This window comes from Piliocolobus tephrosceles, chromosome 14, assembly GCF_002776525.5.
Source record: "Piliocolobus tephrosceles isolate RC106 chromosome 14, ASM277652v3, whole genome shotgun sequence".
Lineage (NCBI taxonomy): Eukaryota > Metazoa > Chordata > Mammalia > Primates > Cercopithecidae > Piliocolobus > Piliocolobus tephrosceles.
This window is the reverse complement of record NC_045447.1, coordinates 7,450,908-7,474,857: the sequence shown is the minus strand read 5'-3', so window position 1 is coordinate 7,474,857 and position 23,950 is coordinate 7,450,908. Positions and strand designations below refer to the sequence as shown.

At 46.2% G+C, this 23,950-nt stretch overlaps 1 protein-coding gene across 3 annotated transcripts in view; it reads left to right on the top strand.

Annotated features, from left to right (window-relative positions):
• The window catches only part of ABL1 (ABL proto-oncogene 1, non-receptor tyrosine kinase), a 181,369-nt gene that overhangs the window by 142,665 nt on the left and 14,754 nt on the right, over positions 1-23,950 (top strand). For 2 of the 3 annotated variants that reach the window (XM_023216934.1, XM_023216936.1), the window contains exons 2-7: positions 1,079-1,252; positions 1,818-2,113; positions 10,403-10,675; positions 19,696-19,780; positions 20,417-20,594; positions 22,423-22,607. In XM_023216934.1, the coding sequence (XP_023072702.1) occupies positions 1,079-1,252; positions 1,818-2,113; positions 10,403-10,675; positions 19,696-19,780; positions 20,417-20,594; positions 22,423-22,607 (1,191 nt within the window). The remainder of the gene's footprint in view (positions 1-1,078; positions 1,253-1,817; positions 2,114-10,402; positions 10,676-19,695; positions 19,781-20,416; positions 20,595-22,422; positions 22,608-23,950) is intronic. The other variant, XM_023216935.1, reaches the window with a different exon arrangement.

The following is a 23,950-nucleotide window of genomic DNA, read 5'->3' as shown; positions in this document are numbered from 1 at the left end:
TGGGGGTGATCACCAAAAAAACAGCTCTGCCTCTGGGAGCAGAGAGGACTGGGATAGAAAGTATTTATCTTTCATATTAAGCCCTTCTGCACAATTTGATTTTTCTTATTTATTTATTTTTTATTTTTTTCTTTTTTTGAGATGGAGTCTCACTCGGTCGCCCAGGCTGGAGTGCAGTGGCGCGATCTCAGCTCACCGCAACCTCTGCCTCCCAGGTTCAAGCAGTTCTCCTGCCTCAGCCTCCCAAGTAGCTGGGACTATAGGCACCTGCCACCATGCCCAGCTAATTTTTGTATTTTTAGTAAAGACGGAGTTTCACCATGTTGGATCCCCTGACCTCATGATCTGCCCACCTCAGCCTCCAAAAGTGCTGGGATGACAGGCGTGAGCCACCACGCCCGGCCTCTTTTTTTTTTTTTTTCCTTTCTTTTTATTTTAAGACAGACTTTCTCGTTCCCCGGGCTGGAGTGCAGTGGCGCAATCTCTGCTCACTGCAACCTCCGCCTCCTGGGTTCAAGCGGTTCTCCTGCCTCAGCCTCACGGGTAGCTGGGACTATAGGCACACACCACCATGCCCAGCTAATTTTTGTATGGCTAATGAAGATGGGGTTTCACCATGTTGGTCAAGTTGGTCTCCTGACCTCAGGTGATCCGCCCACCTTGGCCTCCCAAAGTGCTGGGATTATGGACGTGAGCCACTGTGCCCGGCTAAAACAAGAAACTTTCACTGCATATTTTAAGCAAAGGCAAACGCATATATGGATAGACTGTTTTAATTTGACTAAACTCATATTGAATCAATGAATTTTAAAAGCTCAAACTATTGGGGAATAATAATTACCACCTTGGAATGAAAATGCTTAATGTTTTCCACAAGATTTAGTAAAGGAAGATTTTTTTTTAAAAAACCACCTTAATAATAATAGTATGTATGTATGTATAGATGTTAATAAATGAAATAAATTAGGAATGTATAATGTTGGAAACATAAATATTTTTGCTTCTGAGAATAAAACTAATTTTTTCTCCCGATTTTCTCTTGCTTTTTCTTGTTTCTGTTCCCCCCTTTCTCTTCCAGAAGCCCTTCAGCGGCCAGTAGCATCTGACTTTGAGCCTCAGGGTCTGAGTGAAGCCGCTCGTTGGAACTCCAAGGAAAACCTTCTTGCTGGACCCAGTGAAAATGACCCCAACCTTTTCGTTGCACTATATGATTTTGTGGCCAGTGGAGATAACACTCTAAGCATAACTAAAGGTAAAAGGGTTGTGGGCAGCTAGTGGTGGTTGCAGGAAACAGAGATCTGGGAATTGCAGCTTGACCTGCCACCCTTTGCTCATTGAAGAAGCAGCTTTGAAATCTGGAATGCAGGGATATCCAAAACAACAACTGCATGTTTCTAAGGGAGTCGCCTCTCCTTAGAGGAGTTCTTGTACAATAGCCCTGAGCAAAAACAGAACTTGCCCTGGGTTTTATACTGAAAAGGACAGCCGAACAAAATACCGAATGCAATTTTTCCCCTAAGAAAAAGCATTATTTCCCTAAAATGTTGTCTTATATTAGGAACCGAGCACTTGAATAAACATAATTGATTATAAAAACTGAGGCTATATACTTACTTGTCTGTTCTGTACGAACAGGAAGCTTCAGATATAAATGTGTATTCTCATACACTTATAAATGCGTATCTTTAAGTGGACTTGTTAAAATGAAATTGGTATTTAGGAATTTGGAAATCTTTAGTAGTTACACAAGAATCAATGAAAAAGAATGAAGCTGGTTTCCAGAGCTGATATGTCTGATTTGGTTCCTTTCTTCTAAGGTGAAAAGCTCCGGGTCTTAGGCTATAATCACAATGGGGAATGGTGTGAAGCCCAAACCAAAAATGGCCAAGGCTGGGTCCCGAGCAACTACATCACACCAGTCAACAGTCTGGAGAAACACTCCTGGTACCATGGGCCTGTGTCCCGCAATGCCGCTGAGTATCTGCTGAGCAGCGGGATCAATGGCAGCTTCTTGGTGCGGGAGAGTGAGAGCAGTCCTGGCCAGAGGTCCATCTCGCTGAGATACGAAGGGAGGGTGTACCATTACAGGATCAACACTGCTTCTGATGGCAAGGTAGGGGACCCTTGGCAGGGGGGCTGATGGGCCCGGGGCAGGGGAACCCAGAGGTCCTGGTATCGGATTAATAAATTATTGCAGGAAAGCTTAACCAAGAAGATGTTTAAAGAATCTTTCAAGTAACAGTAGGAGTCATTCCGTTAGCCTTATGAAGACCCTTTATTGAGGATCAGTTCTGTGATATTACAAGTTCCTGGGCCCAGTATGATTCTTTTATTGTCTTGCTAGAGTTTTGTTGTTAGCAAGTTACTTAAAATAGGAGGAATATCTGTTGGGTTTTGGACACACTTTTTACAATAAGATTCTTCCTTAAAAAAAAAAAAATTTTATAATGATAGTAATCATCCTCAATTAGAAAAATTCAAATAATAGATTAGCTTTCCCAGAGCGAAAGGCCACTTTAATATCCCCTCCCACACAGAAGCCTGGCATGTGGGCTTCTTCCTGCAGATGAACACATTCATGGAGAGGTGTGTGGACATACGTGCATATACACATATAGTTTTCAGTGAAAACCGGGATCAGACCCACAGCTTACCAAACCCAAAGCGTATTGTTGTAAGGGAGGTGGCGTGTATGATTTTTGTGGTCTTCATATAAATAGTCCTTCAGAGTCCATAAAGAGAAGGGAGGAGTTAACATTGACTGAGGTATTGCTGTAATACCTGCATCTTTGCATTAAAGAAAGGGAGGCATAAAGAGATCTTGCCGATATCAACGTAGTGAGACATTGATGGAATAGGCTTGGATCCCACAGTCTGGTCTCTTGCACCAGGCTGTAGTTGAGGTACAGTGTAGATAGATGGATTGGTGTGGTCCGGATGGTGTATGTTTGTTTTTAGTTGTTTTGTTTTTGTTTTTGTTTTTTTTGAGATAGAGTCTTGCTCTGTCACCCAGGCTGGAGTACAATGGTGCGAACTTGGCTCACTGCAACCTCTGCTTCCCGTGCTCAAGTGATCCTCCCACCTTAGCCTCCTCAGTAGTTGGGACCACAGGTGCACACCACCACACCCAGCTGTTGTTTGTTTGTTTGTTTGTTTTGAGATGGCATTTTCGCTCTCATTGCCCAGGCTAGAGTGCAATGGTGCGATCTCGGCTCACTGCAACCTCTGCCTCCCGGGTTCAGGCATTTCTTCTGCCTCAGACTCCCAAGTAGCTGGGATTACAGGCATACGCCACCACGCCTAGATAATTTTGTATTTTTAGTAGAGACAGGGTTTCACCATGTTGGTCAGGCTGATCTCGAACTCCTGACCTCAGGTGATCCACCTGCCTCAGCATCCCAGAGTGCTGAGATTACAGGCACGAGCCACCGTGCCCAGCCGTTTTTGTATGTTCAGTAGAGACAGGGTCTCGCCATGTTGCCCAGGTTAGTCTCAAACTCTTGAGCTCAAGCAGTCTGCCCTCCTTGGCCTCCCAAAATGCTGGGATTACAGGCATAAGCCACTGCGCCCAGTCTGTATTTTTTTAATAGTATGTAATGCATGCATGTGGTTACAAAAATTCAAAAGAACAAGATGAATTACAGTAAAAAGTAGTCATCTCCTAATTCACTTTTCCTGCGCAGAGGCAAGCACTGTTACTAGTTCCTTCCAGAGTTACCTGGACATAGATGGATGGTATATAGATGTTTATATGGATGTTTACATTCAAAAAGGCACACAAATGATGCATGCTCCAGGCTGTTCTGCATCGTGCTTCTCCCGTGTGATAATACACCTTCAAGGCCGGGCGTGATGGCTCAAGCCTGTAATCCCAGCACTCTGGGAGGCCGAGACGGGTGGATCACGAGGTCAGGAGATCGAGACCATCTTGGCTAACACGGTGAAACCCCGTCTCTACTAAAAAAAAAAAAAAACTAGCCAGGCGAGGTGGTGGGCGCCTGTAGTCCCAGCTACTCGGGAGGCTGAGGCCGGAGAATGGCGTAAACCCGGGAGGCGGAGCTTGCAGTGAGCTGAGATCCGGCCACTGCACTCCAGCCTGGGCAACAGAGCGAGACTTTGTCTCCAAAAAAAAGATAATACACCTTCGAGATTGTTTTATGGCAACAGGTTTAGAGCTGCCTCATCTTACCCGTAACTATGTACCATGGATGGACTCACTTATTTCATTAGTCCCCTGCTGGTTGACTTTTAGGTTACTTCCAATCTTTAGTTATTATAAATAATGCTGATATGAGGTGGCTTTCAACCCTTTTTAAAAATCTGGGTCTGCTGTAAGAAAAACTCATTTTACATCACCACCCAGCCCTCACAATATAACAAAAGTTTCATAAAGTCTCACCTACCTTTACTGTATGTAACGCACTCTGATTTTGTATTTCATTCTGTTCTGTTTCATTTTTTTAAAAAATTCTGGTTGTAATCCACTAAATTTATTTCATAGACTGACTAGCGGCCCACGGCCTGGTTTGAAAATTTGCTGCGCGTGCTTCTTTGTGTGTGGTGTAAGTGTATATAGATAAGTCACTAGAACTGATTGAAGGTTATGTGCATTGCCAAGTCACCCTCTATAGAAATTGTACAAATTTGTTCTCCCACGAACAATCCACAAAAGGGCTTGTTTCCCCTTAACCCACACCAACAGTTTATTATTAGATATGTAAAAACATCTTTGTCACTCTGACTGGTAAAGACTGGCATCTCATTATGTTGAATATGCATGTGGCATATTTTGAGTCATCTTTATGCCATTTAATAAATTCCTCTTTTTCCTACATGTTAGAAATATGCCAAGTGTATATGTGTATCTAGGCCTGTTGACTTCTCTGTTCTCTTCCATTGGTCTGTCTATCTGTATGCCAGTACCAAACTTGTAATTACTGTAACTTTATACTGTGTTGTGGTATCTGATAGGCTAGTCCCCACTTAGCTTTTTAACGTTTTTTTTTTTTTTTGGCTGTCTTCACACATTCACTTGTACCATATGAATGTACATATACTTCCTTTTTAAATGTTCTTATTTTTCTTCACATCCCAAAGTCTTCTGGCTGAAGTCCTATTGCCCATATCTGATGCTTTCCACCACTGCAGAATTCTTTAGTACCAACACTGCAGTGTGTATGTCGGACAACAGAGCCTGTTGTCCATGTGTGACTAGACATGGGCCTGTCAGCTTGCTTTTTGGGTTATTGTTCTTATCCCGGAGGTGGAGCTGTGTCCTTCCATTCTGAGGCATGTACTTGAGGGCATTGGGCCCTTCGAAAGAGCCTTCAGACCACAAGGGTACCTTCTAGTGAATCAGAACACCAGGGTACACCACCCATGGGGGGTGATTTTCTGGAGCAGACAGCTTGCTTCGCATCTGTGCTATTTATCCAAGGCAAGTCATGCTGCACCAAGATAATCACTTGAGGTTTGCACTGAATGGGATAATGGTTTCTTTTCCCTAGAGCTGTTTAATCAGCAACCTTGGAACAGATGCAGGCAGGCATGATCTAGTGTGACAGCACATTAGCTAGGGGTTGGTCTAAAATACTGTTCAAAGGGGCAAGGAAAGACCTGCATATGGGATACGTGATTTGCAGAATTTGAGAGTCATCCAAAGAAGGAGAATCTGCCTAAGAGGCCTCTGTCTAAAAGCTAGTATGTGCCAGGTAGGTTTGTTTCATTCCAGGTAGAGCACAGGGAGCTCATCTGACTAGGCAGTGTCCACCACTGGGCAACACATCACACTTTCCTTGGCGTCTTGCCGCCTCCCTCCCCTCCTGGCAAAGACTCTCCTGTCAGCTGTTTGGGCACCTGGGGACTTCTGAGCCCACAGCGTCATCCAGCAGACCTTCTGCGGAGGTTCCTTCCTGTGAGGGCCGCACTCCAGGAGGGTGTGCTGGGTGGGATCGTATCGCTGGAATGAGTGGACATCGTTAGAGGGAGCTCCCACAGCTATGCGTGTGACCGCGTGGCTCGCCGCTGAAAAATGCTGCCTCACATAGCAGAACTTTGATGCCATCCTTTTTGGATTTCTAAGGGGAAAATTTAAGACTGATAGGAGGAATAGGCTGGGGTTGAGTAAGTTTGGTTCTTATTTTTAAATTAGTTCATCTTTAGAAAACAACTGAATTTAGAAGATTCTTCTATAAGGCCCCCAAGGATTTCTTTCTGCTTCCTCCTGATTGGCTCTTATTTGCCTCGCTCCTCATGTTCTGAGCTTTTCAGCAGCCCTTGTGGCTCATCAGTCAGCCTAGGACCACCAGCTCAGAGCTCAGAGTTGGGGACTGGGAGTTATGAGCTGAACTCTTGAAGGTGTCAATACTAAAGTGAGCCATTGCCATTTCCTAGGAGCCTTGACAGTCTCAAAACTCTTTGGATACCCTGGGATTTGATTGTCCTTTTTCTGATACTTTCCCAAAGTTGTAACCCTCCGTCGACATAGCAGAATTGAAGATTGATTTTTCTTCACCACCTCCTGCCTAAAGTTCTTAGTTCTGAATGTTTGTGTCCACACCTCATTGACTTCTGTGAGATGCCCCTGTCACGTTCCTCGATTCCTTCTAGTCCTTAATAGAGTCTTTCATTTTCTTGAAATAAATTTGCCCGGTTGACATTTATTTTCATGGTCTGCTGAAGTGACAGATCCAGGGCCCTAAACTTCAGCCGAGTGGCAGGAAGGGATCATTTACACAGCCTCTTGGATGTTTAAAGTTTACCCGCCCTGACAGTGGCTCCGCAGGCATAGGCCTCCTGGTGAAAAGCCGAGCACATGGCTCACCTGTTCCAGTGAAGGAGCTTTGGACCGTTCTTTTGTACTGCAAGGCTTGCCTTCCTACTGGTGTCTGAGCAGCTCTCGGGGGAACTTGCTTCCTGGCTGAGCAACCTGTAAACAGTATGTCTGAGGTGGGACTCCCGGGCCCAAGGCAGCCAAAGGTTGCACAGTCTAAGCTCTGTTAGCCTGTCAATGTGGCTGTCAGAAGAAACACTGTTTCTTTTTTTTTTTTTTTTTTGAGACAGAGCCTCACTATGTCACCCAGGCTGGAGTACAGTGGCATGATCTTGGCTCACTGCAACCTCTGCCTCCCAGGTTCAAGCAATTCTCCTGCCTCAGCCTCTCAAGTAGCTGAGACTACAGGTGCCCACCACCATGCCCGGCTAATTTTTGTATTTTTAGTAGAGATGGGGTTTCACCATGTTGGCTAGGCTGATTTTGAACACCTGACCTCGTGGTCTGCCCGCCTTGGCCTGCCAAAGTGCTGGGATTACAGGTATGAGCCACTGCTCCCAGCAAAACGCTGTTTCTAAGAGTTTCTTTGACAAGTCCTATACTTCAGGTTCATGCATGATTAGGAAGAGGCAGCAGCCCTGGCTGAGCAGCTGAGTGTTAATGGAACCAGATGCATAGCATAATGACATGGTATTCGTGACACTGACTTTACTTTCTTCCCTGAACATGCCACGAATTCCTGATGATCACACAGTTCCCCAACAAATGCTGCTCAAAACCTAGAACTAATCAGGAGCAAGCGCCAGCCTTGACTGTTAGTGGGACACGGGGAAGATGGCTGTGAACCGAATATGCAGTACCTTTGAGGGAGAATGGTTTTAATATTTAGGAAGTGTCAGTATGTAAGTTTTATGTTGAAAAATGAACTAAGTCAAAGGTCTGTAAATTTAATTATTGAAAAGGATAAAGTTGGGCCATTCAGTGAAACCTCCTATAACTGAAATCTCTAACACAGTAGCCAATGGGGGAATCAAATGAGCCCAAGAAATTCTGCATAAACTAGGACTTAGGGGAGCCATTAGCATTCCACGCTGGAGTGAAGGAACCAGATCCGCCAGTTGGGGACCACTCCTTTGAGGCCTGTGCTTCCTGCTCCGACGGGAGAGAGGGATAATGAGACTTGCTCCCAGGTGCCCTGCCCTGGAGCCCAGCAGGCCACACGGGCTCTTTGACCCTGTACTGTGCCAGTGATTTCCAAGGTGGGAGTGGTGCTCTGATTCCAGGAATATCTTGGAATAGCTTTTCTCACTTCTCTAGACTCCTTGGTAGGGAGCACACCATCAGCGGAGCTAACCTGAGAACAGGAGTTGGAGCACTTGCCACCTGCAGTGAAGTAATTGGACAGCTGACAGACTCTTCCAGAGGGTCAGGGATTGGGAGCTGACCCCAAGTCCCGCTCCATTTTCTTTGTGTACAGCACTTGTGTCTGAAGAGAGTGAGTGGATGTCGCTGTGTGAGTATGAAGCTAACGGCAGCCCTCAGCAGTGCCGACTTCCGCTCCCCGATGCATTCCTGTGCGCACGTTCGCGGGTCTGAGCGTGACTCGTGGTCTGCCCCTAGAGCCGTTCACTCAGAGGCTTCTTCTCTTCTGTGCTCTCAAGAACAAAAGTGGGGCCGCCATGTCCTATAAAGTCTTGCCATTCAGAGGCCCTGTCTGGCAGAGGGATAAGCCAGTGTCACCAGGCCACAGTCCTTACATCAGGAGCAAGTTCCTCGTCTTTCTGGACAAGTTATGCATTTCTCAGAATTTTATTTTAGTAAGATTGTTACCAAAAGATTATAACCCCAAAGTGTGTGCCTTTGGCTTGCCTAAGTTTTTGGAATTCACTTGTGTTATCTCCCCAAGCAAAACAAAAGAAAGAGAAACCTTCCTATTGACAAATCCTTTTTACCTTCTTGAGGGTTGTCAGTGGGACTAATTTGCATATTTCTTTGCTACTTTCTTTTAAAAACATTTTTCTTATTTACTATTACAGACATACAGTAATGGTGCCTGACATAACCCACAGCCAAAGGCCTTGGCCTTGCTGCGTGTATTTCAGGCTTTTTCTTCCCTTTTCTTTTTTTTTAAGTAATACGATATTACAGTTGTAGTTGGGTGCACTGGCTCACGCCTGTAATCCCAGCACTTTGGGAGGCCGAGGCAGGCAGATCACGAGGTCAGGAGATTGAGACCATCCTGGCTATCACGGCGAAACCCTGTCTCTACTAAAATTACGAAAAATTAGCCGGGCGTGGTGGTGGGCATCTGTCGTCCCAGCTACTCAGGAGGCTGAGGCAGGAGAATCGCTTGAACCCGGGAGGCAGAGGTTGCAGTGGGCCAAGATCGTGCCATTGCAATCTAGTCTGGGCTACACGGCGAGACTCCGTTTCCAAAAAAAAAAAAAAAGATATTACAGTTACAGCTGAAGCTTGATCCTGTTCCCTTTTCTCCCTCACGTCCCAAGCATTACCACTGTCCCAAATCTGTTCCTTCTTCCCACGTCTTTGCAGTTTGGGCAAGTCTTCTGAACGCCTAGTCATGATTTTAAGTCTTCTTTCCACCTTCAGTGAAGGGTGGCTGCCCTGAGCAAGCCAATAGATTCAGTTATGTGCCTGGAGTCCAGATGTTTTATGTGGATTTTCATGTGGAGTTGTTTTTGGTAAGGAAGTATTCCCTTGCCACACCAATGAAAAGAGAAGAAAACAGGTAGCTGGCACCCCCTGCATTGTTGCTTTCTGCCAGCCTACTCCTTCTCCTTCCTCTCCATCTCTGTTGTGTCCAGATGCAAACTCTACATGGAGGGTTTGACCTTAGGTCCTCACCTGCTGTGGCTCTCACTCGGGGACTGAATGCTCCTGTGTTGTAAATCCTTCCTTTTGCTTCCTCATGTTGGATGTGTTTAGTGGTTTTCATCTTCTGATCACTATTTCATTCTAGGTTTATCCCTTTTAAATTATAAATTAAATCAGTTCTTTGCTTTTCCTACCAGCAACTACCCACAAAGTTCTACTGTGTGTTAATTTAATCAACAGTTGTTTATTGAGTACTTACTACATGTTGATTTCCTGTACTCAACATTGGAATGAAAACAGCTTAAGGCTCTGCTTTCATGAAGCTTCCATGCTATTAGGTGGAGACAGACAGTAATTAAGCAGATAAACAGGAAATTATGAGCTAGTGGTGGGTCTATTGCTGAGAAGTAAAGACAGGTGGTAGGATGCCCCGTGCTGCATGATGACTTTAGATTGGATGGTTGGGGAAGACTTCACGGACATTAAAACTGTCCTTGGAACGGGAAGCAAGAACTGGGCATGGAAGATGAGGGGTTGGGAGATTTCAGGCAGAGGGAGCAGCAGCAGGTGCAGAGGCCCTGAGGCCCTTTATTGTGTCTTTCTGCTTGAGCAAGTAACTTAGAGTACACGTAGAGAAAGACAGCAGAAGTGGTCTTCTAAACTCTGTCCTGTGTGGAGAGCTGCTTATGTGAGGTTTAGCTGTGCAGTGAATTAAGGCTCAGCCAAACTGGCTCACGGGAGCTCTTTGAGCTTGCTTGTCTCTGTGGGCTGAAGGCTGTTCCCTGTTTCCTTCAGCTCTATGTCTCCTCCGAGAGCCGCTTCAACACCCTGGCCGAGTTGGTTCATCATCATTCGACAGTGGCCGACGGGCTCATCACCACGCTCCATTATCCAGCCCCCAAGCGCAACAAGCCCACCGTCTACGGTGTGTCCCCCAACTACGACAAGTGGGAGATGGAACGCACGGACATCACCATGAAGCACAAGCTGGGCGGGGGCCAGTACGGGGAGGTGTACGAGGGTGTGTGGAAGAAATACAGCCTGACGGTGGCTGTGAAGACCTTGAAGGTAGGCTGGGACCGCCGGGGCCGCCCAGGGTACTTGGCGGGGGCAAGGTGTCTACTGGCATTAGGCGATGCATCTGCCCGGCAGCCTACCTCCCGCCTGCTGTCCGAGGGCTTCATTGGTGCCACGGAAATGACTTTTCCGTCTTACATCATCCTTGTGTCTTTGTAGGAGTGGAATCATTCTCATAGTCCGAGTGTGTTTCCACATATAGTGAGGGCTGACAAGCGCAGAGGGGTTTTGGTGTAAAAAGATTAGTCATTTGGACAAGTTTTTCTCATTCTATGGCAAGATTCTTTTAAAGCTGTGGATTTCCATGCTGTTCGTGCGGCACGGAGATCACTTCCTACTGAGAGTTAAGGAGGAAGAAAAGATCTCTGAGTTTTCAAAGATTTAACCAAAATGCATTTGATTCTTCTGTGGATTTTTGTTGGCTGATTTGGAAGGCAGGTGCCCTGGGCATCCCCAGTGGGTTCCAATTCTGCAGCTGCCCAGACTCCTGCAGGCAGAGGTGGAAGTGCCCCCACTAGAAAGGCGTCCAGGAAACTCGATTTTTACCAACTCAGATAGTCTGGTCTTTCTTGTTAACTGGGACTTTACCCTCTCCACTAATGAATAGTGTTTGTAGTTTCCAGGCAGGTTTTTTTCTTCTTTTGAAGTTCTTTGAAACCCTTAGGACGCCAAGGGAAAGACGTTTTCATTTTCAGCCCTCCGCGTTCTTCAAAATGTGTTCCAGGCTTTTCCCTGTGGCGAGGGTGTCCCCTAGTGTTGACTTACATTATTTCCGCTTGTTTTAAATGAACTTTGATTACCTTGACCTGTGCACAGAAATCAACAGAGGGAGCCCCTTTTTAAAGCTATTAGAAAAGAACGGAAACATCCTCTGGGAAAAATAGAGCTTAATTTGTGTGCGTCTCAGAAGTCAGGTGCACGCATTGAGACTGGTTGCAGCCACATGCCTGCCTTTTAGGGACTCTCTGACTGACCTGATGCCTTCACCCAAAGGCATAGTGAAATGGGAAGTATGATTTCTGGTTGGTATAAAGTGGCTGCTTTAGAGAAGATATCACATTCTTTAGTCCTGGAAACCAAAGGTGGCTCCCTGATCTCTTACTCAACACGTGCCTGTCTTTGGTCAGGACTGGCGCTGGGGTGGGGGCATGGTTTGGAAAGGACCCTGGATATTTCTCAGATAGGACTCTTTTCTTTTCTTTTTCTTTTTCGTTTCAAGACAGAGTCTTACACTGTTGCCTGGGTTACAGTGCAGTGGCATGATCTCAGCTCACTGCAACCTCTTTTCTCTTCTTTTTCTTTTTGAGACAGAGTCTTACTCTGTTGCCTGGGTTGGAGTGCAGTGGCATGGTCTCAGCTCACTGCAACCTCTGCTTCCCAGGTTTAAGCAATTCTCCTTCCTCAGCCTCATGAGTAGCTGGGATTACAGGCACCTGCCACCACACCCAGCTAATTTTTGTATTTTTAGTAGAGACGGGGGTTTCACTATATTGGCCAGGCCGGTCTTGAACTCCTGACCTCAAGTGATCTGCCTACCTCGGCCTCCCAGAGTGCTGGGATTATAGGCGTAAGCCACTACGCCCGGCCCTGGACTTTTTCTTAATTGAATAAATAGTTATCAAGTTCCTCACTTCTATTTGACGGTTCCTGGGCCCAACACTGGGATTAGAAAATGAATGCGACAGAGTTCTTCACCTGAGGCATGGCGTGGTCCAGGTAGTAGAAGCAAGAATTGCAGCGCAGCAGTTCTCCGGACACCACCAGGGGGTGAACAAAGGAGGGACTGGGGGGCTGTGCAGGTGCCCCAGCTCCTTGGGTTGCACAGGGTTGAAGACCAGACTCAAAAAATGGGGCCTTGACCGACTCAGCAATCTGAGAAAGGCCTAGATTTCAGCACACTTTTACCAGGATTTGTAAAATGAAGGTAGGTTCAAAGCGCAAAATACACTAGATTTCAACCAGTAAAGGCTTGTCTGAAAACTTCCAAGATCATGTTGCACAACCTGACATTTGAGGAAATGCTACTTCAGTAGATGGTGCTATGGCATTGTTTTCTGAACAACTGAAGGAGGACACTCCAGAGGAGGTTACCTATTGGAGACCAGTGTGGTTTAGGGGGTGGGTTTCTTATATATCACTGAATCTAAAGTAGATGCCTTTCAGAATGTGCTTTACTAATAATGTGTTACTCTGCCTTTAATTATACTTCTAATAATTTTTCCCAAGAGCCTAATTAACTTACGATCTCACAGTTGGTAAAGAATTACAGGATGTCATTGCATGGATTTCTGTGGGCAGTCACCTGGAGTGGTATCTAATTAGGGAAAACGCAGTATGTCCCTTTCTGGAGGTGTGTTAACTGAAAATACGGTACTAAGCAACTGCTAAATAAATCAACCCTCCTTCCTCCTGGCCATGCGCAGAAACATCCCTGCAGTATGTTGCCTATTTGCTACATAAGATTAGTGTAAATATTGGTCATTTACCTTTGCTATGGAAGTTGAAATTCCCGTGCACGGTGGCTTACACCTGTACTCTCAGCACTTTGGAAGGCCAAGGCTGGTGGATTGCTTGAGCCCAGGAGTTCGAGACCAGCCCGGGCAACATGGCAAAACTCTGCCTTTACAAAAAATACCAAAAAAATTAGCCAAGCCTGGTGGTGCGTCTGTAATCCTAGCTACAGGCTAGGACATGGGAGGCTGACATGGGAGGATTACCTGAGCCCGGGAGGTTGAGGCTGTAGTGAGCTGTCATCACGCCACTGCATTCCTGTCTGGGCAGCAGAGTGAGACCCTGTCTCCAAAAAAAAGAGCTGAAATCCTGGAGTGGATTCTAAATCATGGCAGTAGCTAACGTTCAGCTTTCATCGTGCCCTTGCTGTGTGCCTGGCAGAGGCCTCTGTGCTTACTACGCATTGCATCTCATTGAATCCTCACAACCTTAAGATCCTTCCAGGTTGAGCATCCTGAACCCTAAAATCCCAAATCCTAAATGCTCCCAAATCCAAAACTTTTTGAGCACCGGCATACAGCTCAGAGGAAATGCATATTGGAACATTTCAGATTTTGGGTTTTCAAATTTGGGGTGCGCATCTGGTAATATAGTGTGGAGATTCCCAAATCTGCAAAGATCCGAGCTCTGAAACACTTGTAGTCCCAGGCCTTTCAGTTAAGGGACATTCACCCTGTATCAATATTTTAATGCTGAGAAAATGGAAGAGAGAGGTTAAGTGACTGGCCTGGCATCACACAGCCAGGAGTGGCAGCATCAGGATTTGAACCGGGGCACTCAACTCCAGAGCTCAGCTCTTCTTTTTTTAAATTGAACCCAGGTTCTTATTTCTCGAACACTATAAAAAATGTACATAAGCCACAGTTATGCCTTTAAAAAAAAATCACCTTTCCCCCCACTCTCCTCCCATCCAGCCTGTTTCCTATCGCTGGCTTCTCCAAGGACAGAGCCAGAGTCCTCCTTTGCCAGCAGGGGGAGCAAGGGCCTACTTTTAACCATGACTCCATAGTGAACAAGTAAAACAGCTTTGGGTCATGTACCTTTCAGGCAGAAGGAAGAAGGAAGAGAACAGGAAAAAAGGAGGACACTAGGCTGACCCCTGCAGATGGGAAACTGGAATTACAGCAAAGGCTCATTGGGAACTGCACCCTTGAATTTTGACAATATTGGGCAGGACATAGTCTTGCTATCTGTGTTAAAGGGAGGATGTGCTTAAGAAAACCAACAGTCAAGTGCAAGAAGCTCTAATTTTTTTGAGGTGGGGGAATGGGGTCTCACTATGTTGCCCAGCTGGCCTCCAATTCCTGGCTCAAGCAGTCCTCCCACCTCAGCCTCCTGAGTAGCAGGGATCACAGACTTATGCCACTTTGCCCAGCTAAGAGCCAGCAATTTTTAAATGAGCTGTATTCGAAGTTTGTACATCAGTGTTTTTTTTTTTTTTTTTTTTTTCTGTCAATCAGTTCTCTAAGTAATAGAATTTGGAAAAGACCACTGGTGATCGAGCTGTGGCATTTAGCTTGACTCATGAGCTAACTGACAAATTTACTAGTTAAACAGTGGAAAATAATGTACAGGATGTATTTTTTTGAATAGGTTATCCCGCCCTCGAGTTCTGTGTCTTTCCTGAGTCCACATATGTGACAAACGGATCTCTGTCTTCTGTTGTCCACATCATGTGTCTTGGCAGTTGTTCCTTATCGATACACATAAGGTTGTCTTGTTTTTGTATGGATATATTTTAACATGTACCAACTTTCATTGGGCCTTTGTCTTATTTCCAATATTTTGCTCCTCTAAACAGCAGCACAGGGATTCCCCTCATTTGCATGTATGTTAAACTGTCCTGGTGGGTCAGCTTCCTGAAACTACCAGATCAGGGACCATGTGCATGTATGGCCTTGACCATACTGCCAGAGTACCTTCCAAGGAGTTTGTGTCATCAATTTGCACTCCCCAGTGGTGTTGAGAGAGGGCGCGTTTCCTCCACCCAGCACAGTGTGTTTCGGTTTTATTTCTCCCAGGAAATGGGTGTTACTTGGGAAGCTCCAGAAAGAAGCCGAGAAGAAGGGCAGTCATACACTTGGCAGTTGTACGCAGTGGCTCTCTGGCTGCACAAGGAGGGCCATGCATAGGGAGAGAGGCCATGCAGCTCAGAGCCTGCTGTTGCCAGGTTGCACTTACTCTTGAAAGACAAGGGATTCCTTGCAGTGGGTTGTCCTCTGTCCAGGGAGATGAGTTCTGGGGGCTCCTCTGCGAGGTGGTCTCTCATGGGCTTTCCTCTCGAGCTTCAAGTCCCACCTCTGGAATATGAATCGCCTTCCTCAGTCTAACTCTGTCCAGTGTTTTGTTTTGTTTTTTGTTTTGTTTTGTTTTTGAGATGGAGTCTTGCCCTCTCGCCCAGGCTGGAGTACAGTGGCGCCATCTCAGCTTACTGCAAGCTCCGCCTCCCAGGTTCAAGCAATTCTCCTGCCTCGGCCTCCTGAGTAGCTGGGACTACAGGTGCCCACCACCACGCGCGGCTAATTTTTTGTGCTTTTAGTGGAGACGGGGTTTCACTGTGTTAGCCAGGATGGTCTCGATCTCCTGACCTCGTGATCCACCCTCCTCAGCCTCCCAGAGTGCTGGGATTACAGACGTGAGCCACGACACCCGGCAGTCTCTTCAGTGTTTTTAGCCATGTTGATCCTGATTCATCTGATGGGTGAAGGAATATTGGAAATAGGGATAATCCCTGTGGTGTTTCACTGTGCCTGTAACCTCTCTCACCTAGCATTTGGTTAACCAGAAACAGATGTGGAAACTGATTTATCGGTAGATAATGGCCCAGCTCAGGGAGAGGGATCCCTGCTGAGAGCGAGACATTGAGAGCCTGCTACACAGAAACTGCTGGAAGGCCAAGCCATTTCTTTTTTTTTTTTTTTTTTCCCAGAGTTTTACCCAGTTGCTCAGGCTGGAGTGTAGTGGCGTGATCTCGGTTCCTTGCAACATCCTCCCGGGTTCAAGCAATTCTCCTGCCTGAGCCTCCCCAGGAGCTGGCATTACAGGCTCCTGCCACCACACCCGGCTAATTTTTGCATTTTTAGTAGAGACATGGTTTCACCATGTGGCCAGGCTGGTCTCGAACTCTTGGCCTCAAGTGATCTGCCTGCCTTGGCCTCCCAGAGAGGCCAAGCCATTTCTAAAAACAGTGCTCTTTTTCATGCTGTAGAATACCTATGCTTGAGGGTGAGCAAAAAGGAGGAAACTGATTAGAAAATACCTGTGAGGGCTGGGCGTGGAGGCTCACACCTGTAATCCCAGCACTCTGGGAGGCTGAGGCAGGCAAATCACAAGGTCAGGAGATCGAGACCATCTTGGCTAACATGGTGAAAACCCATCTCTACTAAAAATACAAAAAAAAATAGCTAGGTGTGGTGGTGGACGCCTGTAGTCCCAGCTACACGGGAGGCTAAGGCAGGAGAATGATGTGAATCCAGCAGGCGGAGCTTGCAGTGAGCTGAGATTGTGCCACTGCACTCCAGTCTGGGCCAGAGTGAGACTCCATCTCAAAAAAAAAAAAAAAAAAAATACCTGTGAGATGTTGAGTCTAGGAGAATGCATCTGTGAGAAGACAAACAACCCTAGTATTCATTAAAGAACCAGCCTTTGTTTTCTATGAACTGTCTGTTCTGTCTGCTCAGGAATAGAGATAAACTGCCTTAATAGTAATAAAAGCAAGTACCGCTGAGTGAGCACTGGCCGCATTCCAGGAACTGCTCTTGGCACTCTGTGCACAAGGGAGATACTGACATTCTCTCTGTTGTGCAGATGAGGAAACAGACTCAGAGGGGTTGATTAATTTACCATGGTCACACAGCAGCAGAGCTAGGTCAGTATAATTCACAGGTCATTCTCTTAACCGCTCTGCCGTACCACCCAGAATGTTTATTTGCATCTGAGCCAGCCCAGTCAGTCCATGCAAAGAGAGGCCAGTTGACCTATGTGCCTCCCTAACAAGCACAGAAGAGACCAGGCTGAAAATTCATAGCTTTCACTCAAAGTGTTTCCTTCACCCTCATTCATCCAAGTTAGTTTTATTTTACTATATAAAGAGAATTCTCTTCAACAAAACGATAGGACATTTTTTAATGAAAGTAAAGGAATGTCACAGAATTGCATCAGGATATTTCCAGTTTAACACAACTACAAATGTAGGCTGTTTTGTTGTTGTTTTGGTTTTCTATTTTGATATGAAGTCTCACTTTGTCTCGCAGGCTGAAGTGCAGTGGTGCAATCTCAGCTCACTGCAACCTCATCCTCCCGAATTCAAGTGATTTCCCTGCCTCAGCCTCCCAAGTAGCTGGAACTACAGGCATGTGCCACCATGCCTGGTTAATTTTTTTATTTTTAGTAGAGATGGGGTTTCAACATGTTGGCCAGGTTGGTTCTGAACTCAGGTGATCCACCTTGGCCTCCCAAAGTGTTGAGATTATAGGTGTGAGCCACCGTACTCGGCTGCTGTTGTTAATAGTTAAAATTATAAATTGAACAAGGTCTGATTCCAGCAGGGGGAGACAAATTCACATTGATTTTTCTGTAAGAAAAGGAATTATTTGTACTTTCCTCTCGTGTGTGTTTTTGTGTATGTAAGAGAGAAAAGAGACAGATGAGAAGAGGGCTGCCTTTGAAAGCCATGTTCCTTTTGCATGTACATGCCTGTCAAGATTATTACTTGGTCTTTTAGAAGAGGGTTAGTAGCTATAAAAGCAAATGATATTTATGAAATGATTTCATTGTGTGTGGTTTATTATGTGGTCTTCAAAAAAGAAAAACCCCACTTGTTTAGAAAGCTTCCTTCGAGAGCTACATTTTAACCATATTGTTGATCAAGCAAGATTCTTAAAGCCCCAGTTCTGTATGTGAGCAGCATTGAATCCCCAGATGCTGGCAGGCATTCACTGTCCAGCCTTTGACATTAGCATGTCACCCTGGTAAATCAAAGCACTCCATGCCAAAAACAGCATGGTCTGCTGAGCACGTTACCGAGCAGAGAGGGCTCAGAAGAATTAAACGGCCAATGGGGTGGCGGCAGGGGTGAGCTCTTTCCCCCTCGGACAGCTTGGCACGGTGACTACCAACGAGGTTTAATTGACATTAAGAGCAGCTCACCATTTTTAAAGAGCAATAAATTGTTTCCAAGTTTCAGCCTCTCGGAGCCCTGAGCTAAGAGATAATGGGCTGACACATAGCCTCATTGGTCACGCTTCACTTGTAAACAGGATTGGCCAAAGCAAGAAGGCTGTAAGTAAAGGTTGGCCCGTCCTCTGGAAGCCTCCTCCACTCCAGGGTGGGGAACTGGGGCAGCCACAGCAAGCAGGACCGTCAGGACACAGTGTCTCCCAAAGGGGCCAGAACATACAAGGTTCTACGTTTAACAGAAAGTTGATCAAGCCTTCCTCTTTGGGGAGCCTAATTTTTAAGCCGTTCGCTCTATTTCCCTGCACAGTCTTTCTCTCCAAACTCTGTTGAAACTTGGAGGCATCTCACTTCCTCTCTTGGCCTTTGTAGCCAGGTTTTCGCAGCAAACAGACCATATCATTTAACACCCACCTGCTTCTTGTTCTGATGGTTGGCTCAGTGGACAGTAGCATTTTTTAAGTCAAAAAGAGGCTTAGTGATGTAAGCCAAGGTCAAGGCTCTGTGTGATGGGCTCTCCCCAGGGCTCAGTGCCACGGCACTTCAGACTTGACCCCAGACTGAAAAGATGAGAGGACCTGGAGAAGTCACGGCCTGTCTGTGCTGGGCCCATGCTCCTATCTTTTTCTCCCCCTTGGCATTTAGGTACTGTGGACTTGTTAAAATGTGACATGTACTGATGATCCTTGTGAATTTGTTGGTAGGGGAGCTGCTGGTGAGGATTATTTTAGATGTTGAGTAATTGACCTGACAGACAGCGATGACTGCTTCATTAAGAGCCCACAACCATGTGCCAGGACAGTTCAACATCCTCTGTTGCTACCATACTTTGAGCATACTTCGTTCTTTGTGATGCGATATCTCTTCCTTGTCATCAGGGTCTCTTCCCTATCAGATTCTTCAGGTGATGTTTTTTAGGCTGAGTGTGTTAGCACCCCTTGGAAACCAGGTTCCCCGGGGAAAGAGTGCCATGTCTGTGGTGTTTGCCCGTATAGCTCTCCCACGCCACCATGAACTCCAGGAGGTGGGGAAGCACATGTGGCCTGCCTAGCAGGCACCAGAAGCAGGTTGTCCATACATGCAAGCCAGCTTTGCCCTGTTGCCCTGGGGGAGAATTGAAAAGTTTGTCCCCAAAGGGGAAAATTCTTTGTGCCATCAGGTTGCTGTTCAGCTGTCATGGAACCTGTTTGCAACAATGTGGCTGTCACAAAAGGCAGCCCAGGACAAGTGTGCACTGAAGCTCCATTTTGCGTTCACCGTTCAAGTACTTACCCACTGAAAAGCACTTCCTGAAATAATTTCACCCTCGTTTTTTCCTTCTGCAGGAGGACACCATGGAAGTGGAAGAGTTCTTGAAAGAAGCTGCAGTCATGAAGGAGATCAAACATCCTAACCTGGTGCAGCTCCTTGGTGAGTAAGCCTGGGGCTCTGAAGAGAGGGTCTCACACCACACCTCCAGGGTGACACAGGCGCTGGGGAAGAAGCACAGGTGGCTCACTGCATGAAACTCATTGGAACACTTGTGCTCTGCTGACGTTCAGCCGCCAGTAAAATGAGGCTGTATGGGATGGATGTGTGCATGTACGCACATGTATGTGTGAGAGAGAGAACGTGATTATTTTAAGTGGATACCTAAAAGCAGTCAAATGCAAATCTGAAATTAGTTTCTGAAACTTGGGCATTTTCCAGAGTTTTCTCACCGAAGTGATTCTGTAAGTAGACATATAACCATCAGACATAACCATTCGGGGGTAAACTGATGGTGGTGAAGATCATCTGAGGTACGGCCAGGTCTGCTTCTGAATTCTGTGGCAGCCTCTCCCTGTGTAAATTCAAGTTCACTGGCTTGAGAAGAAGCAAAGAGGCTGGCCATGTCCCTCCCACATGAGCACAGTCTCAGGACACAGGTGCTTGGGACCATGTTGGAAGTTGGGCCCAGGACTAAGGAGCAGAGTCAGAATCCTTCAGAAGGCTTTTTCTTTAGACAGTTGTTTGTTCAGTCAGGAGTGGAGCCACGTGCTGAAGTCCTTGGTGTCTTGTTGGCAGGGGTCTGCACCCGGGAGCCCCCGTTCTATATCATCACCGAGTTCATGACCTACGGGAACCTGCTGGACTACCTGAGGGAGTGCAACCGGCAGGAGGTGAATGCCGTGGTGCTACTGTACATGGCCACTCAGATCTCGTCAGCCATGGAGTACCTGGAGAAGAAAAACTTCATCCACAGGTAGGGGCCTGGCCAGGCAGCCTGCACCACGGAGTCGCAGGGCGTGGAGCCGGGCAGCCTTTTACAAAAAGCCCCAGCCTCGGAGGTCTCAGGGTGCATCTTCTAACCTCAGTGCTGGCAACACATTGGACCTTGGAACAAAGGCAAACACTAGGCTCTTGGCAAAGCCAGCTTTGGGCATGTGTCCAGGGCTAAATTCAGCCAGGCCTAGACCCTGGACCAGTGGAGCAGCTAATCCCCGGAGTAAGAAATATTTCATTTTTGAACCATTTTGGGCTAAGTGGAATATTAAATGAAGTTCATAAAAGGCATCCTTCCTAATAATCACAGCCCCTCTGAAAGAGAGTGCTCATTGTTCCTCCGGGGCCAGCGTCCATCAGTAATGGCCTCTTCCTGGGAGCCGCTGGCATTGCTTTTACACAAACTCATGGGAACAACCAGTACATGGCTTTTGTTTTTTAGTGTGTGTGGTTTTTTTTCCTGCTTTCTCTTTATTATCTTTTCATTCTCCACTTGCTGTCCTCTGGTTCAGGGATGTTTCCACAATTGTCAGAATTGTATATATGGAGGTCTAAATTAAGCGTCTTTGCTGTTTTAAACCCTGAAGTGTTTTGACCTTCAAATGTTCCACAGTTATCTCGGTCTTCAAATTCTTTGCTGGTGAAGATGGCTTCCTAGCAAAGCGACAGCCTGTGCAGGACAGTGCCTGATGGGCTTTGCTGGCGTCTTTTATATGAGATGTTCTCCACACCACCACTGAGACCTTTCCTACCCAATTAGCTCAAGTATGAAACCTCTACATGAGATTTCATAGCAAGGAATAAGGGTAGCATGTGTGAAATGCTGGCGGCTCCTTGTAAGACAGATTTTCTATGCTCCACGAGAGCCTGATCCAGATACCCCTGGCTTTCAGGAAAGTGAACCCTCTGATGCTGCAAATTGAGATTGCTTGACTTCTGGTTTGCTTGGCACGGCCGGGTCTGTTCCTTCTTCATTCAAGCAAACTTAAAATGCTTTACCAAAATCCTCTTAGGCACAACTCTTCTGTATTTAATTTCACTCTCGTTGCTGACGATCAGGCTATCTCATGCAGCCATCACCTCAAGCTGCTGCCTCCTGTCATTCCCCTCTTCCCGCTTGCCTTGTGATTTCATGGTTAATGTTCATGAACCAAAGATTAGACTCCTACCTCCCTGGAAGAATCAGGAAGTGAGAGGAAACAGATTATACAGGAGAGAGTTTTTAGGATACATTTGGGTACGCATCAGGAAGAAAGAGGGAAGTAGGAAACACAGTTTGGGTAAAGAATGTCATGGGCTTTGTTTTATTTTGTCCCATCAAGTCTGGATAGGACAAGTGGAGATGCACTCTGATAGAAGTTTCTTGCAATCGAGGACTGGGCTAAGCGTTTGTCTCTGTGCCTGGCATAGAGTAGCAATAACTGCACTTACTATTCTCGACACATCAATCAAAGCATTTAGCATATAAATTAATTACACTCACAGCAACCCTAAGAGGTGGGTGCCGTTATTATCGTCTTCATTTTACGGATGAGGTAACTGAGTCCCAAGGTAATTAACTTGCTCCAGGTCATGGGGCCAGGGAGCCCGCTCCCAGCACCAGCCTCTCGCCATGTTGGGATCTATCTCAAGGTGTGTTTGCTGAGAGGCTGGCACTGTGTTAATTGCAGCGGGCATTAATACAAACTTCCAGGGCACTGGACTCAAATCTTGCCATTGTCAGCATTGCAGCTTTGCTCAACAGTGGTGGATTTGTGAAGTGGAAAGTTGGCCAGGAGCTCTCATGGGTGAACATTTTTCTTTCTTAGAGATCTTGCTGCCCGAAACTGCCTGGTAGGGGAGAACCACTTGGTGAAGGTAGCTGATTTTGGCCTGAGCAGGTTGATGACAGGGGACACCTACACAGCCCATGCCGGAGCCAAGTTCCCCATCAAATGGACTGCACCCGAGAGCCTGGCCTACAACAAGTTCTCCATCAAGTCCGACGTCTGGGGTAAGGGCTGCTGCTGCACTGAAGTGGTCCTTCCTGGCTACGGGAGGGTTTTTTTTTTTTTTTTCTGCCTCTTTCTTGCTCTTGCCTTTCTTTTCTTCCTTTCTTTTTGTTTTTTTGAGAGGGAGTCTCTGTCACCCAGGCTGGAGTGCAGTGGTACAATCTTGGCAAACTGCAGCCTCTGCCTCCCAGGTTCAAGCAATTCTCCTGCCTCAGCATCTTGAGTAGCTAGGATTATAGGCGCCCGTCACCACGCCCAGCTAAGTTTTGGTATTTTTAGTAGAGATGGGGTTTCACCATGTTGGCCAGGCTGGTCTAGAACTCCTGACCTCAGGTGATCCACCTGCCTTGGCCTCCCAAAGTGCTGGGATTACAGGTATTAGCCACTGCACCCAGCCACTTTTTTTTTTTTAAACCTTTGGCCTGAGGTCCAAATATGGTGCACAGTGTATCTGCTGATCTGTCTGTTAAAACAGTCTCCTCTATGAGCCCCCTCTCCATGTCTTTATTTCCCTTGCTGTTTGTTTATTGAAGAAACCATCATTTGTTCCGCAGAGTTTCTTATGTTCTGAGTTTTGCCCATTGTCTCCAATGATGTGATTTAATGTTCCTCTGGCTTCAGTATTCCTAGTTAAGGGTGGCTGAATTTGGACAGCCTCATCACATTCACGTTTGACTGTTTTTCTTTTAGTAAGAGTGGATCAGAAGAGATGGTGTGCCCTTCCATCAGTAGACATAAAATGCTTGATTTTCTTTTTGTTTTGTTTTGTTTTGTTTTTTGAGACGGAGTTTTGCTCTTGTTGCCCAGGCTGGAGTACAGTGGCACAATCTCGGCTCGCTGCAACCTCTGCCTTCCAATTTCAAGTGATTCTCCTGCCTCAGCCTCCTGAGTAGCTGGGATTACAGGTGCCTGCCACCACCCCTGACTAATTTTTGCATTTTTAGTAGAGGCAGGGGTTTTACCATGTTGGCCAGGATGGTCTCGAACTCCTGACCTCGTGATCTGCCCACCTCGGTCTCCCAGAGTGCTGGGATTACAGCTGTGAGCCACTGCGCCCGGCCCCAAAATGCTTGATTTTCTATCTTTTTAAAATTTTTTTGAGTAATTTTTAGCAGTTATTGATATACAGTGCCTAGATCCAATAGTTTACTAGGTGTTGCCAGATGGGAATTCTCTAATTCTGTCATTCCTATTCAGTTGTTAGTGGAATACTTGTATGAGGAGAAACGTTCCTCATCTGTTTGGTTACTCAGTGGTACAGTTCATATAGGAAGAGCAGGATCAATTCTTGCTTCTTTGGTTTTATTTACCAGTTCTTTTTTTTTTTTTTTTTTTTTTTTTTTTT